Source organism: Mugil cephalus, chromosome 1 (genome assembly GCF_022458985.1).
Source record: "Mugil cephalus isolate CIBA_MC_2020 chromosome 1, CIBA_Mcephalus_1.1, whole genome shotgun sequence".
NCBI lineage: Eukaryota > Metazoa > Chordata > Actinopteri > Mugiliformes > Mugilidae > Mugil > Mugil cephalus.
The window spans coordinates 17230231-17246911 of NC_061770.1; the positions used below are offsets into that span (position 1 = coordinate 17230231).

Genomic DNA, 16681 nt, shown 5'->3' on the forward strand with positions numbered 1-16681 from the left:
TAATATTCTTTAAGATGTAGTTTCTTTAATTAAAACTGCAGCACTGTAAGTGTTCATGGTATTCCACTTGGACATGCATGGAAAAGTAAATATATTCATATAGTACAGATATGTACAGTACAAGGACAAATTTTAAAATCAACAGTCCAACAATGGGAGTGTGAAATGTGCAACTTTGACACTGTTGCATTTCTCATTTAATTGCTCGTTCCATAGCAAAGTGACATTACTAGGCCAAAGACTTTCCTGAACGTTGTTATCTGACCTAATTTAAAAAATAATAATAATAATAATAATAAGTTAGACAGGGAGTCAAAAGACGTGACCAGATTCATCTAAAAAGATAGGGGGAGATAGAATTTCTTTTGACTACATTATTCTGTAGAGAACAAACAAACAAACAAAAAAAAAAAATAATCTTTGTGTTAAAGAAATTAGTCTCTATATTCATCAGTACAATCAGAAGCGTTATGACAAAGGTCGCGTGGCGCTGAAAACGGCACACAACAGAAAACAGGAAATGACAGGAAAGGTGCCGACGACACGAATAACACAAACGCTAAATACAGTTTGAAGTTTCATTCCATATGAATAATCGTCTACAAGGGAGTGCCGGACGAATATATAGCGCCAGCCAGTACGACAGAATGCCGGGGTCGCCATTGGGACTGTAGGGTAAGAGGATCAGTCAAAGGTTAAGGTATTAAAGTTGCTGAGCAAATTCCCATTCATGAATACAGTACAGATAAAGAGAAAAACCATTATTTAAAATAAAAAAAAAAAAAAAAAAAAAGTTCTGATGTCTCTGAAAAAGAAGGCAAGAGAACCGAAAGAATTACAAAGCGACAACAATTACTTTAGTGCATAAAGACACGTCCTTATGTTAATGGACAGATATCCTGTTTTTGAAATATCGCACATCTTGCAAATATATGATCCTATTACACAAAACAGGGACAAAAGTACACAATAAAAATAAAAGCAAACCACATTTTTTTCTGTTTATGTAAAAATATATCGATATCTGCGTAAAATATCTTTCTAAAGAGCCTTTAAGGAACAGTCACAAGATGTCGTTCACTGCTCCTAAAGCTTTGACCACGGAAAATGTCTTTGCTGCGTTTCTCCACCAGATGACAGACATGTACTCTGTATCATTTCAACACATAACCCATCACTGAAAACCAGACTCCCGATTTAATTAAATGTCACTTTTTAAAGGCTCTCGGGAATCTTCTGCAGATCTTTTGGTTGTTTTTTGTTTTTTTTTCCCATTTGTTAAAGCGAACAAATGACACAAATATACTCCTGTAAGGCTCCGTCCATTTTCACATCTTCAAATGTGTGTGTATTAAAGAGGGAATATCAGAGGCACCGATGTGATTGTAAGGCAAAAATCATCAGACGTCATGTGTGAGACTGTGTGTAAGTGCAAGAAACTAGCAGGGATATAACGAGGATTGTGTCACTGTGACCTCTGAATCGTTAAAATAACAGTCAGGCTATTTACATCCTGCCCCCAGAACAAGTACCAGGCGTTCTTCTTTGGAGATCCGGACATGCGTTCTGTCGTTAGTATGGCTTAATTTGGGTTTGGTGAGGAGCAGAGAGACTAAAGGGGTTCATCGCACTTCCAACGAGCAGCAAGGATGTGCAACCATCCTGAGAAGTGTGAAAGTAACAGTTACAGTAAGTCCAGGGCCCACACAGAGAAACAGTCACGAGAATAGTTTTCATACAAAAATGAAAAAGGCCTCCAATTAACAGCTGAAACTGCCTGAATGATTTTTTTTTTTTCTTTGTTTGTTTTGTTTTTTGTTTTTTTACGAAAAGGACAAATTCCCTTCAGGACAAAAAAGATTCAAATCACATCGTCTAATGTGTGTTGTTTCTATGGGTTAATCCGGGAGCCAATTAGTTTAAAAAAATATAGCTGCACATACCGTATCGATAACATAACACCCTATTAGAAAAAGTCACATGCTAACCAACTAGCTAATAATGTATCAGATCAGGGGTAGGCAAACTGCTATGTTCTGATGTACATAAATATACAATCACACACACAGTTAACACGTCGCATTATAAAGGGGTGTACATGAGGTAAGGTCTCTGGGTCCATGTTGAGATCACCTGGAGGTGGAAGCATTTTGCAAAAGGTCTGGGTGGATAACTGAGATCTAGACGACTACCGTCTGTCTGTCTGTCTGTCTTTGGGTGTGTAGGGCTGTATGTGTGGGTGTGAGCATGGCTAGAAAGTCGAGGAGGCACTATTCCCTGTTGAAAACTGTGTGAAGCCCTGTGTGTTGTTTAGTGACTGATTTGATCAAGAATGTTTATGCAACACTTGCGCATTCGAAGCGGTGCAAGCTCGGTAAGTTCATTAGGGCAGTATACTCGATGCAGTCCTACAGTCCAGTGAAGAGTCCGTTTGACTGAAGGTGAAGAGGGATGAGCGGGGAGGCGGGGGGGGGGGGGGGGGGGGGGGGCAAACAGGGGGAGGGGTTCTTGGAGTCCAGCCCCTGTAGTCTATGGCAAAGTGAACAGGAAGCTCTCTCAAAAAGTCTCAGTCCATTCCCAGAAGGCTGCTGCTGCTGAGCTCCAGGCCACAGCGTGATGGCTCCACAGGAGGGTTAAAAAGAGCACGGGTGGGGGGGGGGGAGAAGGGGAAGCTGGGAAATTTCAGACTTTAAGATTGGGGAAGTCGGGAGTCTTTTCTACCACCTGGGTGACGAGCCATGTCTGGGCCGTGGAAGCATCGCTCATCATCTGGCAGCCGATTGAGACTGTGCAGCCATGATAATGTGAGAGGATCCGCTCTCGGCCCTCTGCTGCTGGCCCATTCCTGCCAGCACAGACATGGCCATGGCCTCCGCTGCTGCCCTTGAACTCAGGCCGTTCTGCCCTGCAGAGGGGCTGGGCGCCAAAGAGCTGTGCTGAATCACCGGGGCAGGGGAACCTGTAGGCTCTGAGGCGTCTTTCATGCTCTCTTCGACAGCTATATATAGAAAAGGAGAAAGAGATACAAGTGCAGATTAACATATGCATTTCGTTTTTAACTTTAAATACACTCCGTGTTCTTCTTCTCGTTGCGTTTTTACGCGTGAAATGTGGCCGAATTGCAGATTATTTGCAATATTCCTGCAAATCACTTTCTACTCTACCTATAATCCCAGTTGTAATCGCTTAAGTCTAACAGCTTCTACAGTTGTCATGTTTTTTTTGTCGTATTGTCATCTCACGTGCCCGAGTCAGTCACAACCCCTCCCCTCATAGACTTGTCACTCTTGTCAAGCTGTGACTTTTAGCCCACAACGTACAGTTAAGGAAATGTTCTTGAAAAGTTGCAGGGCTGTTTTTTTTTTTTTTTCGACATTTCGATATTGTGAGTTTAAATATCACCACGTGAGTAACAAGGCATAACTGTGCAGAGCTTACCCAAGTAGGCGGTCTTCTTTTGTAAGGTGGTCACAGGACAGTCCTTGTGGGCCAGCAGCAGCTGCTTCAAATGAGCCACCTCGTTCCGCAAGAGGGACACTTCATTCTGACAGGATGGAAATAAGGCCGATGAACGCTTCACGTCACGATTACATTTTACAGTGCAAGAAAAATCCCTAACTGGTTTTGTTTATCCGTTTTTCTTTATCCGTTTATTACCCACAACCCTCTGAACCTGACTTTTATTATCTAACTTCAACAACTAGTTGGAAGCTTCTCAACTGTGCGCAGTTGGTGTGACCTTGCATACGCCGAAACCACATCTCATCCGCAACCACCCACTCCAAGACCACTCACCGACAGCGAGACGTTCATCGAGCTGAGCTCCTCCGCCTTCTTCTCTAGGGAATTAACCCACAGTTTGCGTTTCTGTCTGCAGCGCGACGCCGCCGCGCGATTCCTCTCGAGGAAACGCTGCCTTCGCTCATCTGGGTCATCGTCTGCCGTCCGCCGCCGACGCCCGCCTGTAGGCTGAGCTGGAGATACCTGTAGGGAGGAGAGGGGGGAGGGTCAGGAGGAAATAGACAGATAGGCGAAGACGGGAAGAAAGATGAGAAAGAAAAAGGAAGTCTGAGTCATAGTTTCATTATTAATATAGCCAGCACACAATACAGTCATCTCAACAGAAGAAGTACAAGACAACGTTTCTGTAACTTGAACATCCCGTATAAGACTCAGTAGTAGTCCTGACGAGTCATGTAACAGTCAAGTTCTTAGCACTTCGACTTCATTTAAACTACCTGAGGTTGTGCAGGTGATGGAGCATCTGGCTGTTGGACGAGCAGCTGGCTCTGTTCTGCCTTCTGCGGCACCATGGGGCTGCTGCCCATGGCCATGACTCCCATACTATGTCCTGACGGGCTCTGCTGGGACAGGGCGGCCTTCAAACGCTACAAAAGACAAACCACATGCAATATTAATAACGAGCACGGGATCTAGCACAGACAGACCCAACAATGCAGTGAAGCTCTGAAAGAAAAGGCTTCATCACTGTAGAAAAGTCCTAATCTATGTAAAAAAAAAAACAAAGACAGTAGGTCAAATTCAAAAGTGTGCTGACATCAATATAATAGCTCCACGTTAGCATCTCCACCACGTATTTACAGCTTCAGCAGGAATCACTTGGTCTACACCTCAGTTATTATCGTCCAATACAGCCTAAAGTAAGACTTCCACACAGCACAAGATGTGTTGTGTGATCAAAGTGAGTATATTTAGAAGATAACCTCTGAGCACTGACTCTATAAAGGTACTCTGCAGAGGTGCATTCATGTGACACCCTGCTGCAACTCCGGAGGCTTTGCATGTGCCTCGGACACAGATGACGTTGCTTTGCGATGATGTGGTATCCAGATGATTTAAAAAAACAACCGACTGCGGCCCTGAAGGTGCCCAGCAGGTCAAAAGCACATGCACGTCTACAGGAGCCTTGTGCGATCACCACGAGAATCATGAGCGCGCATGTGTCCGGAAAAGGCCGCCACCGAGCAAGTAGTTTGCATATAAATGACGAGATGTATAAAAGCAGATGCATCTATAAAAATATAAATTTAAGCATGCAGGTTCCGCTGAAACACGGATGAAAGGATCCTTGCATGAATCGAGTTTAAGACAAGTAAAAAAGTCATATGACGAAAAAACCAAGCCAGCGCTGTTGAAGGCTGGAGGGTGAAGATGGGAAACAAAAAGAACAGATAAAGAGATAAAAATAGAGAGCTAATCTAGTGCTGACCATCTTGGCCTCTGAGTGAATGCTGTAGCCAGAGGGGGAGTTAGAGCCGCTGCTGCTGCCTCCCAGAGGAGGACCAGGGATCCCAGGAATGTTGGGTACCATGCACATGGGTCGGGCCAGCTGGAGAAGAGACGTGACACACACATATATATACAGATTAAAACTAAAGCAACTTCTTAGCGATAAAAGTTGAGATGGAACAATTGTACACTGCCTTACGTTGATGACGGAGGGCACGTGTCCGGGACCAGGGAGCACAGGTACCGCCTGACCGGAGGGAAGCATCATCATGGGGTAATGGCTGGTTGGAGAACTAGACAGGGGATTCAGTCACGGTGGCATAAATGAATAAACACTCATAATATCCATACACGTGTGCAGATAAAAACCGATGCAACAAATACCATCTGAGAGATGCATAAAAAAAACAGATGCATTCCAGCTTTTGCAGCTACAAATAACATCGCGGCATCTTTAATATGCGAGGTCCACTCACAAGAACATGCTGTGCATTTTATACTGTCACGGTGACGTACAGTTTGTTTATGAAGAACTTTAATAGGGAACGTTTAAAGAGGCAGAGCAGGGTTTAAGAGGTTGGCACGGGTCTGCAGGACACTCCTGACGTTTACTCACCCCAATGTACGATTTGAAGGTGGCGCTTGTGTGATGACCGACGTGGGTGACGGCATGGTGGGCTGAAGAGCGTCAAAGCCCAAGTGTAGTGGGAGAGAACCTGGACGCACGATAGTCGGGGTAGGGGCTGAATTCCTGGGTGGTGTGTCCTGGCGTGAGATTAGCAATATTTGGTAAAACAGAACATAACATAAAGCTTCTATGCAAAATCTTACTTCACGTACCCAAAGTAACACTGTTGTCATAACAAAACATATTCTTACTACCTCATTTAAAGTTACACCACTCTTACAAACACACTCATGCAATTGTCTCCTCGTTTCTGTCCCACCTTTGCTTTAACTAGCGGCTCTCTGTGGCAGTCTGAATTCCCAGAGATAGATTCGGGGCTGTCTGGCGGCGAGGAGTCCACCTCCACCGGCGCCTCTTCTTTCACCTTCACGTCGGATGGCGTCTGCAGAGTCATGTCCAAGGCCACCGAGTTGGCAGCGGGGAGCTGAAAAGTGACATGTGATCAAGAGAATAAGTTCACAACACTCACTATCTACAGTGCATAAAAAAAAGGAAGTGGGTAATTATCACGCAAACTAACCAGTGTGCAAAGTGATAGCTCTAAGTGCAATAAAACACTGAACCATTTAACTACAATTGCCTAACTGAGCTGTGGCAAGAGTTGAAATCACATATATGGGCAGAGGTGCAAGGAGGAGTGCTCAAGCTATTGCTGTTGACTACATCAGCACTTGAGGTAAAAAAAAAAAAAATAAAATAAGGAAGTAAAATTTAATCAGTCACTACATGGGAGTCTCTGAAAAAATTCGGTTAGTTTCTGTTGATGCATGCTGATGAAATCAACCACTAGCCTTTCTTACAGAGTTCTTGGCCCTCTTGTCGTCGTCGTCTTGTTCGAAGGAGCTGGCCAGCTCATTAAACAAACCAACCTCCTCACAGTTCTTTAGGAAACGGGTGGGAGTAGGTGTCTGGTCTGGGAAAAGGCAACGAACAAATATAATTATTCAACGCCGTCTCGCTCGGTTCACACTTAGCATTTAATATAGAAATCTATGACATGTGTGGTGTCGGAACACGCCGACGTTGAGAGGATTTATTTAACAAAAGAAGGAGAGCGTTTGTCTCGCAGAGAAACACCACCTGCGATGATGACAGAGTCCGTCCTAGCTGGTCCGAATTTCAGTGTCATCTCGTGCTTGTGTTTGTGTACCGCCAAGTGGTCCTCATTGGTAAACCTCTGGAACAAGAGAACAAGAAGAAAAGCAGGAAGGATAAGAACATTGTATGAATTAGCCTACAGGTAACTGTAACCGTGTCCTGGTGACCTGAAGAGACAGCCTATATTATTACCTTAGCCCAGATATCGCATTGCAATAACCACAGACACACAATCTCTGGGAGATGAAGCCCAGCGCATGCAGCCTATAGAGTTTAACATTATGTGACAAAGAAAATGCTGTGTGTGGTGTACAATTCCTCATGTCTTTAAAGGCTTGTATAGGCCCATTATAGCCACGGGATATGGGCTCAAATATCCTCGCGCCGAGTAAAAGTTTGTGATAAATGACTGCGTGGATGAGGGCGGGGACTTAAACGGCACAGAAATGTCAGGAATGAGCAGTGGATGTCAAAGACTTGAGGAAGGGCCAAAATTACCAGCAGGGAACACACATCAATAAGTTAGCAGATGGCACGGCAAAACAAATAAAGGTGATCCGACTGCTACCGAACCAGTTAGTGTTATGATCATGTTCTGTAACTTCCGTCCCAGTATCCGCAGCGACACGAGGTCTGGCTTTAGGACAATTACACATGCAGAGCGCCAACAGCCACCCTCTGAGACATGGAACTACTTCTTTTGAGAAGTGGCGAGGTGATTCAGTCAAGAGACGTAGGAGGAATAATCTTGGCTCTGGCACCGGCCTATTCACCATTCACTGCAGCCTATTTTAGGGCACCGCGTTGCAGTTGCGAGTTCAGTCGCAAGAGTGAAGTGGAAACACAGTCAAGTGTCAGGAGCCTTATTTTTAGCTCCTACCAAACAGCATCACCGATACAACTGCATGTCTCATCTGTCTCTTTCCTCTGGACGAGGCGGCGAGGTCTTGTGGAGGAAACTATCTCTAACTAATCTCCCTCTATGAGATAATGGCAGCTAGGATTACCCCTCCCCACGCAATAAATACTCGGCATCGTTTACTGCGAGGAGGGAAGGGGATGGGGGGGGGTCCTGGTGTTGTTGTTGTTTTTGTTGTTATTGGTGTTGTTAACTTGGTAGAAGGAAAACCCTGAGCAAAGCCAGGAGTCAATCATCCTTGTTCTATTACGGGCATGATTCAGACTTTCCTGGTAGACAACTGTTGCTTGTAAAGGGCAGCAGTAACGCAGCATAGCAACATAAAGGCTGCGCCACAGCTAAACGTACATGAACAAATATCGTCATCTCAAATTGGGAGGAGTGGGATCTGAAAATCAATATTTCTTGTGCAACTATTTAAAAGTATCAAATTCAATATCCGGTGATTTCTGCAGTTGTGTGTAATTATTCTTCAATCACATGGAGCCTAATTTAGTTTTAAGAATAATTTCAGATTCATTTGTGTTGTGGCTGTGTTTCTAGGAACCTGTGCTTATCAATGTTTTTACATCAGCACCTGCGTCACCTGCGTGAGATGCAACAAACTCGAAGAGAACTGAAGTGCAAAGTTTACAATCATTGTTTTCTGTTAAGGCACCAGAGGGTGAAAACACTTCAAATAATGTACCTTAACTATCTGGTTAAGTCACATACACTTTGCATCTGCTGCTCAGGTATTGACACAGTAGATTAATTAGAAGCTACGGAGTGCGACATTTCTCTCAGGAGTTGGTGTAGACTAAAACAGAGCCAAAAATCAAGAAATATTACTTAAATATGCAGTTTCTGGCCATAATAATGTTCATCAGAACAACTTCAAACAGCAATGATGTTTTAATTCAGTTGAAACATCATTCAGCTGCCCTCTAATGTAAAAAAACAAACAAACAAACAAACAAAAACAAATGAATTCATGTGGTTTGATCCAAAGACTGTGTCAATAACTGTGTTTATGTTCGTCAGAGTAAGGTAGTGTTGCAACACTGGAAACACACCCAAACATCTAGCACCCTACTACAATCCCAGACATGTTTATACAACAGTTTGACACTCACACAGCGCCACAGCTGTGGAGCCGCACTGTCATCAACCTCTCTTTGCCTTGAAAAGCCTCCGTGCAATTTTGTAGCTTTAACTGTCAACCGAATTAATAATGGTATCCACAAATAACATACGCAGAGTGTTTACATCACAGAAACATAGTAATGGACCATAATGTTTGAAAATAACCAAATATGAATCGCTGTTTATTTATCCAACATGTGTGTTTGAATGCCTTACAGGACTGCTGTTGAAATGGCAACATGTACAACAGATCACTTCTGATCAGAGAATAGAGAGAAGCCTTATGAATCCCAAATGTAACCACATAAACACTTTCTTCCTTCGGACCCCATGAGAGATAATCAATTTCTAGCTGCGGGGCTATCGCGCACAGCTAAACACGACATCAGACGGGCCACATGAGCACGACACGAAACATGATCATTCCCGTTAAACGACCATGAGTCCTGCAGCGCACTTCTCTTAATTCCTACACCCTAATTTCTGTGATATCAAGACAAGCCCGACGGTGCGGCACGAAGCTGACATGTGCGTGCACTACTGCGCTCAGCTGAGTCACAGTTGTGGCTCAAACCTGTGTCTGCAGGCGCTAAAAGACAGCATTGACAGGTTGAAACAATAACCGTCCTCTCATTACTCACTGGAGCTTCCAGTGAGTCACTGCTAAAGGAGACATTGTTGTCTCACAAGACAGCGTGCTAGCTGGCTAATGTCATCGGTGCGGTGTCCAGTGGAAGTGTGGCTTCAATCAAAATCAAAAGAGCGCTCTGAATGAGAGATCGTGTGTTAGCAGATCAGAAGCCCTTTCAACTAATATACACCCACTTGCCAAAACATTAGGCACACCAGTGAAACCAAATGCATTTTAATGTAACTGGATTTAATTTATTATCCTACACTTAAGTTATTTAGCCTCTAACTCACTGACTATAAAGCATTTGATTTTCACTGGTGTGCCGTAAGAACCGTCTACTGAGTTTAGGCATTTACTTTTGCTTTTGATTTGTTTGTTTTTTTTCTTCAAAAGGTAAAGTACAAGCAGTGACAGTCAACCATTAGATGGCACTCACAAGAAGAAGAAAAAAAACAACACATGCAAGCGCACGCTGTAAACGGAGGACCAGGAGAAAGAGGACTTACCTGTCCACAGCCGGGAGCGTTGCACACAAAAGGTCGGTCGTCCCCCATTTTTGCAAAGAGCTTGCAATATAACTGCGGGAGAGGAGAAGAGGAGAACATTGCTGGCAAATCCTGAAAACAACAAAACGGGGATGCTGTGGCTTGTAGTCTTTAGTCTGAGCAGGAAGCCGAACGCTACTTAAAAATAACCCTGGCGAGGAGGAAAACACGCACAGAGGCAGAGAGAAGAAGTTTCCCTGGTGATACTTCCTTCACACAGGGGGCTCCTAGTTGGCCAATGAGGAGCTGCTTACAGGAGAGGACGCTAGCTCCCATTTACACAAAGACGTCTCCCTCTCCTTCTGTCTCATTTTTCGCTCACTTCCAGTCCCTCCCTCTCTCATTACCACTCCCTCTCCTCAACTCTCCAGCACCTTGCAACCTTTCGCCCGCTTCAGAGTCTCTCTGATTCAGCTGTGAGGCGTCGCGTTCAGTCACCTCCTCATCTACTTACTCAAGAGTGTCATGCACACTCACTGACCAGCTCATTGGGTACGCTCGTAAAAACAGACGCAATTCAATTCAAAGGTCCTGCTCTAAATCTTATCTTCACACAGGTCATTATATTCAGGATCTGTTTTACGTAACCGTGAGAGCTGTTGATTGGAGGTTGCGGTTTGTTGCGCTACTGTACGAACGTGTGTTTCTATTATTTTGTCAGTCCCATTTCAGTAAGTGTTTATTCCAGTTCAAAAGCACCGCAAATTACATCCTCCACAATGTTACATTTCATTGTAGCAGTCATGAAAGGGGGATTTACGGCAGGGTTTTCCATAGTGTACCTAATGACATGACAAGTGAGCATAAATTCACAGCCAAAAGATCTTAAACTGAGCACATTCACCCTGATTAGTATTTTCGCTTTTGTACGAGGACAAAAGCGACTGACGGAGAGTGATACTGGCCGAATCTAACATGTTTTCCCCAGTATGTGAGTGGCATTCATTTTATGAAACTTTCAGTATGAGTAAGAGTCGATGACATTGATTCCGAGGTGCAAAGAGAAGGTGAGGTGAGGTGATCTGACTCAGATGGGACAGTCAACAGCGTTTAGAAAATGGTGCCGATTCACAGAAGTTTGAACCCAACCGTAAACAATTATTTCATTGATATCATTTTCAAATTATATACCCATGACATAGATATTATTTAAGTACACATCTAATATCTAATTTCTTGGTTTCGTGCAGAACATAAAGCATTACCGCTGCTACATTCTATGTTACATAAAGGGTTCAACAATGATCATTATTTTTCACTATGGCTCATTTGTGACATGTTGTTACAAATTCTAAGAATGTGATAGATTATATCAGAGTGACATTAACACGGAATAAAAATAGAGAATAGAGTAAGGATAGTAGCGCAGGACACTCCTGCAGAGCTTTGAACGAACTCCAAAACAGTTCAGCCCTCTCCTTATGTTCAAATGCCATTTTTAAGAGCCAATTGCGCGCACGCCTGAAGTCGAAGCTAAAGCTCTGCTAGGTTTACAGCTTCTATCAGAAACGCCATCTCCAACTTCACCAAACCAAACTACCCCACCCTGCATCAGCTCTGCTCTGCATGGCCATGTGGAGACATAGCGGGAAGTTTTAGGGAAAATAACTCATTAAATTTAAATCAGGGAATTTGTCGGGGTGGGGGGGGGAGTTGTGGAGGTTGGGAACAGCAACGATGGCCATTAATGTTTTAGAACTCTCAGCCGTCCCAAAGTGACGTCTGGCAGCTGTTACACAACACAGTCCTACTGAGAGCGCAGCAACTACCAACATGCATCAAGGACATTGTTGTGTACACAAGTAGACGCCATTCAATGAAGAGTATGCAACGCCGACTAGTATATATGCAGTCTATGTATTACAGTCTGCCCATTCACGTGCATTAAAACGACGAAAATGATTTAATGCCAGACCTTCAAAATTTCTTTTGTGATTCACCTCCTGATACTTTATGCTGTTCTAACTCAGAAAACTTCTTAATTTAAAGCTTAACACGCACACACACACACACAGCTATTTCACAAACTGGAAACATTAGTTTAAAATGTTAAGTATTCATATTATAGTTAGAGTCACTGTCCACACTAACCTCTTTTGCACCTACTATACAGTTTGAGTATGTCGTCTAACATTACTGAGTGGGACAGATTATTCATTATTTTGGCAAGGTATAAATGTCTGAAACGTTTCCCAAAGTTGAAGTCAGACTATTTTCCTCCTTCCTCCCTCCATCTCTCCCTCTGCACCGCCGAGGACAGCTGCCCTTGAGCCAACACATGATTACTGAAGCCTCGCGCTGGAATATGACGCTCTCCCATGACGCCGAGTCTGTAACAGGCCTGACTGTTGTGTCTCTCAGCCCGATGTCTTTATGAGGTTAGCTGCATTGCGTTTGTAAGAACAAGCCGCCCCCTCGGTGCACAGTTCGAAAAGTCCGAGAGGCTGAGGGGTTTGATTTCTTGCAGACCTCTCATGCTCTGGAGAAAGGCAACAGGTCAGTGCCAGGGCCCTCGCAGAGTACTTCCAATTCACTGAGTCTATTTGGGCAGAGATGTGTCTGCAAACGAAATACTCCAACTAGCTCGTTATAGCAAGGGTGTGGACTGTGTGGGGGGAAATGGACACATCTGGCGTGAGGAGTGGGAACAGATTTCAGAATTTACATCTTACCAAAGACATGCTAGACATTAACTTGGCTGGCTGGCACCAGCATGAAATGGGGGATTTGATTTTGTGGAAAGTCCACCATGATTCCAGACATCAGGGGTGGAAAATACCATTTGTTGTCATTGCCGCCCCAACCAATATCTAAATCTGATTAAAACAGATGTGTTAAGGTTGTGGCTCTGTAGTGACATAGTTCATCTCAAAAGCAATCTTCAAAATTGCAGTGTTATCTGTCAACTCCTGCAAGTGCCATTTGTGTACAGAAAGAAATGGTGACGTCAACGAACTATTTCCACTTTAAGTTGAATGAGCGTCAACTCAGAGAATTGATAGAGTCGACCATGAAGTTTTAATGCGTCTTGTAAAATATCTCCTTTTTTTATGCAGACGTCAAATCTGTGAAAGAAATAAGTCAGACAGCTACGTGCACATCAGTGATGATGCACAACACTCGTATTCATTGCAGACCTTGATATCAGGTCCACTTATTTTCGCCTCCTTTCATCCAAGGTGACATGGAAGCACTCAAAGTGCCCTAATTCCTGTCCTTCTCATTGAGCCGCTGCCAAGGTCCTAACGTTAACTTGGATTTCTCCGACTCAGCAGGTGTAGGGGAACAAGTCCCGGCTATAATCAGCCACAGCCATCCAGTGTTTGATGCAGCCTGCTAGGAAACTGACTAAACAAACTGTATTAATAGCTCGCGCTGCAGCCATGACTCTGGAATCTGAGGCTTAAATTGCCAGAGGGTAGGGAGACCCCACAAAAAGAAAAAGAGGAGACGAAGAGGGAGAGAGAGAATTTGAAATAGTGGAAGGAAGGAAGAAAGAAAAGTGCAGTACGTCGCCGGTAACTTTAGTATAATGAATATTTGCAAGATCAAAGGTGAGATCTGTGAGCGGTTGAGAGTGGAGATCTAGGTTGTTGCTGGGTGTGTGCAGCAACTCGCACGTCTTTATGTAAGCAGTGAACACAAGATTTATTAAACGGAACAAATGAAATCCTATATCCACGTCTGCATAACTAACAAGGCCCAAAAGATAAATACTTTGCTGAGCTAGCAGACAATGCAGGACAATGCAGGAGGGGGCACACGCCAGTTTTGTAATATTTAAATGAAAAAAAACGCCTCACCGAACCGAGTAGTGCATGTTTTGATTGGAAATATATTTATTTTAACAGCAGCGGATACAGCCTCTGGTGATATTCAGAACAATTTGTACTTACCAGGCCCATAATAAACGAGTAAATCAAATAAATAAATGTCCACTCCTTTAGACCCATGTGAAAATGTACATTTAAACCCCAAAGTACTCCTGTATGACATTTATTCGCCAGCAAAAGCCATTTGCAATGTGTGGCGTTGCTGAGTGTGGGTCAGTGTGTTTGCCTGTACAAAACATCCCGCAGTTCCCTCTGGTGTTACACTTTTCACTGGAATGATGTACAACTCCGCCAAAAACATGACCTACATTCCTAGTGAAGGTGCTGACATGCGTGGGGACACTGATCGTGGGGTGTCCGGTAGTTCAAGTTGCAAAAGCTTGATGGATATCATTATGCTACTTGAGACTTCTGAGATATTTTGAGGCTCTTCTCTTGCAGACACAGAGTCTTGCAACGGGTATTAAAACACGTTCAATAAAGAAGGTAAATGTCATAATGAGTTCTCAGACTCAAGTTCCTTCTTCCAGACAAACGCTGACAGGCTTGAAAAAAGAAAAAAGAAAAAAAAAAAAAAAGGTTTGTCTCTTTTAGCCTCCATTACCTCCTGGCTGCTACGGACACATTTAGCCCTGCCTTTTCCCGTAACAAGACCGCCTAATCTCTGCAGCAATTGGCCAGGGACGCAGTCAGTCAGCACAACCGAGCGCACACAAAGCTTCGGAGGCTGCCAATAACATCGATGAGCCCAATCTCATTGGTTAAAAAAACAGAGATCAACTTTTTCTTTTTTTTTTTTGTCTTTTTTTTTTTTTTTTTTTTTTTTTTTTTTTTTGGATCCACGCAAAACTAATGGCTAGTAGCAAGCTACCGCGGCTATAGCATTAACACCAGGCCGGAGGAGTGATAACAACGCCGCTAACGCTCCCCGCGGTGACAACTAACGCACATTAGCGGTCACTTGACCACGTCCAAACGCAGCGGGCGTGTTTTGAAGCCGGCGCGTATAGTCAAAAATGACAAAAAGCAGAAAAGAAAGGGCTCGCAGTTTGTTAGTTGGTTAGCGGACTGACACTTGAGTCCGAATGGAGCGTTTGAGCTGCAACCAACAGTTCTGACTGTTACACAGACGTGGACTTTCAACAGCGACAAACGCCGAAAAACTGCCGCAACTTTGCGATAGTTTAGCGTTGTGGACATATCTTTGGTGAATTTAAAGGTTAATAAAGTGTTTACAAACTCACCCTTGCGCCCCTCTCTCTCTGACTCCCCTCTCCTCTCCTCTCTCTTGGAATTTGACACTCCCCTCGACGTCGACTTGTCGCGAGATTTCCCGTGAGCTCTCGTGGTTGTGAAATATAATTTGTGAAAACAACTGTTCTGCACTAAATCTTAGCTTCCTGACTGTTTATTGCTCACTTTTTTTTTTTTAAATTGACTTTTTAACTTATCTAATATTCAGTCTATGGAGCGTCACAAAGGTGGTGATTTTTGGAAGATGTAGTTTGTGGTGCTGTTCACCCTTAGGGCACTCATTAAAATACTCATACTTATAATAATTAAAAAAAACTACTAAATCGAGAGTGTTATTGTAGGTCATAAGAAGAATTTTTGTTTTTTTAATGAAGAAAATCAAGATTAATGAAATTTGCCAAATATGGTTCCCTGCCCTCAAAGGGCATACGAATGTCAACATGTATATAGACTTAGACTTACAAAGACGTTAATGATCTACAGGGGAATTGCCTGATTGAAAGGTGAGCTGTTGTGCAGTTGGGTAGAATTTGGTATAAAAGAAGTTCTGTAGCATTCATCACAGGAGCGGACCTGAATCAGTCTGCTAGAGAATGATCTCCACTGCGCTAATGCCTAATGTTCGGTGTAGTGGATGGGATGGATTAACCATTATGAAGAGCAGTTTATCCAGTGTCCTCCTGTCCCTCACTGAGGCAAACGTCTCCAACCTCCTACCGATCACATGTTCAGCCTTTCAGATCAATTTGTTGATCCTACTGAAGTGTTTTTTTGCCACTCCCCCAACAAACATAAAAAAAGAAAATCATAAGTGCTGATTCAGACACTTGTCAGCATACACATTATCACATTAGACAGCATTAGGACACTTCTGTGTAGGATCTAATAAAGCAGCTATGCTCAGCGTTCATGCAGAGGTGGACCTTGCAGACCACATTTGACCTGAGAATGTTTCCTTGATCTTCTCTTGGCTGGGTGAAACCACACCACATGCCTCTAAACCTCACTGAGAGACACTGTGACCAAATTCAGAATCTGTGCTGAATCTTTATGGTTCCTTTCCCCATAAAGGATCGAACTGCATTGAATTAAACACGGACTAAAATGGTTTTGACAAAATAATAGAAGCAATCCAACACAACTCATCAGTACTATAAACCACAGCATTTAAAATGAAGACAGAGGTGAATCACCACTTACTTTAATCAATACCATAACCTAAGATGAAGCTAAGATTTAATGTGGGACTGGTCTATTATAATGCATCGGTTGTAATTAGTGTATTATATATTTTTATTTTATTTTTATTGATATTTCTAACCTTCTTTATGTAAA

The 16681-nt window shown here is 43.3% G+C and overlaps 1 protein-coding gene across 2 annotated transcripts; it reads right to left on the bottom strand.

Moving 5' to 3' along the window:
* atf7a (activating transcription factor 7a) lies at positions 1 to 15414 on the bottom strand. 2 transcript variants are annotated; one of them, XM_047596740.1, is made up of 12 exons: positions 15337 to 15414; positions 10221 to 10292; positions 7019 to 7115; positions 6739 to 6851; positions 6198 to 6362; positions 5867 to 6015; positions 5450 to 5543; positions 5231 to 5350; positions 4239 to 4388; positions 3796 to 3984; positions 3439 to 3544; positions 1 to 2998 (listed from the first exon to the last, which is right to left on the bottom strand). In XM_047596740.1, the coding sequence occupies exons 2-12, from the start codon at positions 10266 to 10268 to the stop codon at positions 2766 to 2768; spliced, it is 1464 nt and encodes a 487-aa protein (XP_047452696.1). In that variant the 5' UTR covers positions 10269 to 10292; positions 15337 to 15414; the 3' UTR covers positions 1 to 2765. The 2 variants fall into 2 exon arrangements, with proteins under 2 accessions (XP_047452696.1, XP_047452689.1); XM_047596733.1 differs by lacking the exon at positions 15337 to 15414 and having other exon boundaries at positions 10221 to 11828.
* Between the last annotated feature and the right edge of the window lie 1267 nt (positions 15415 to 16681).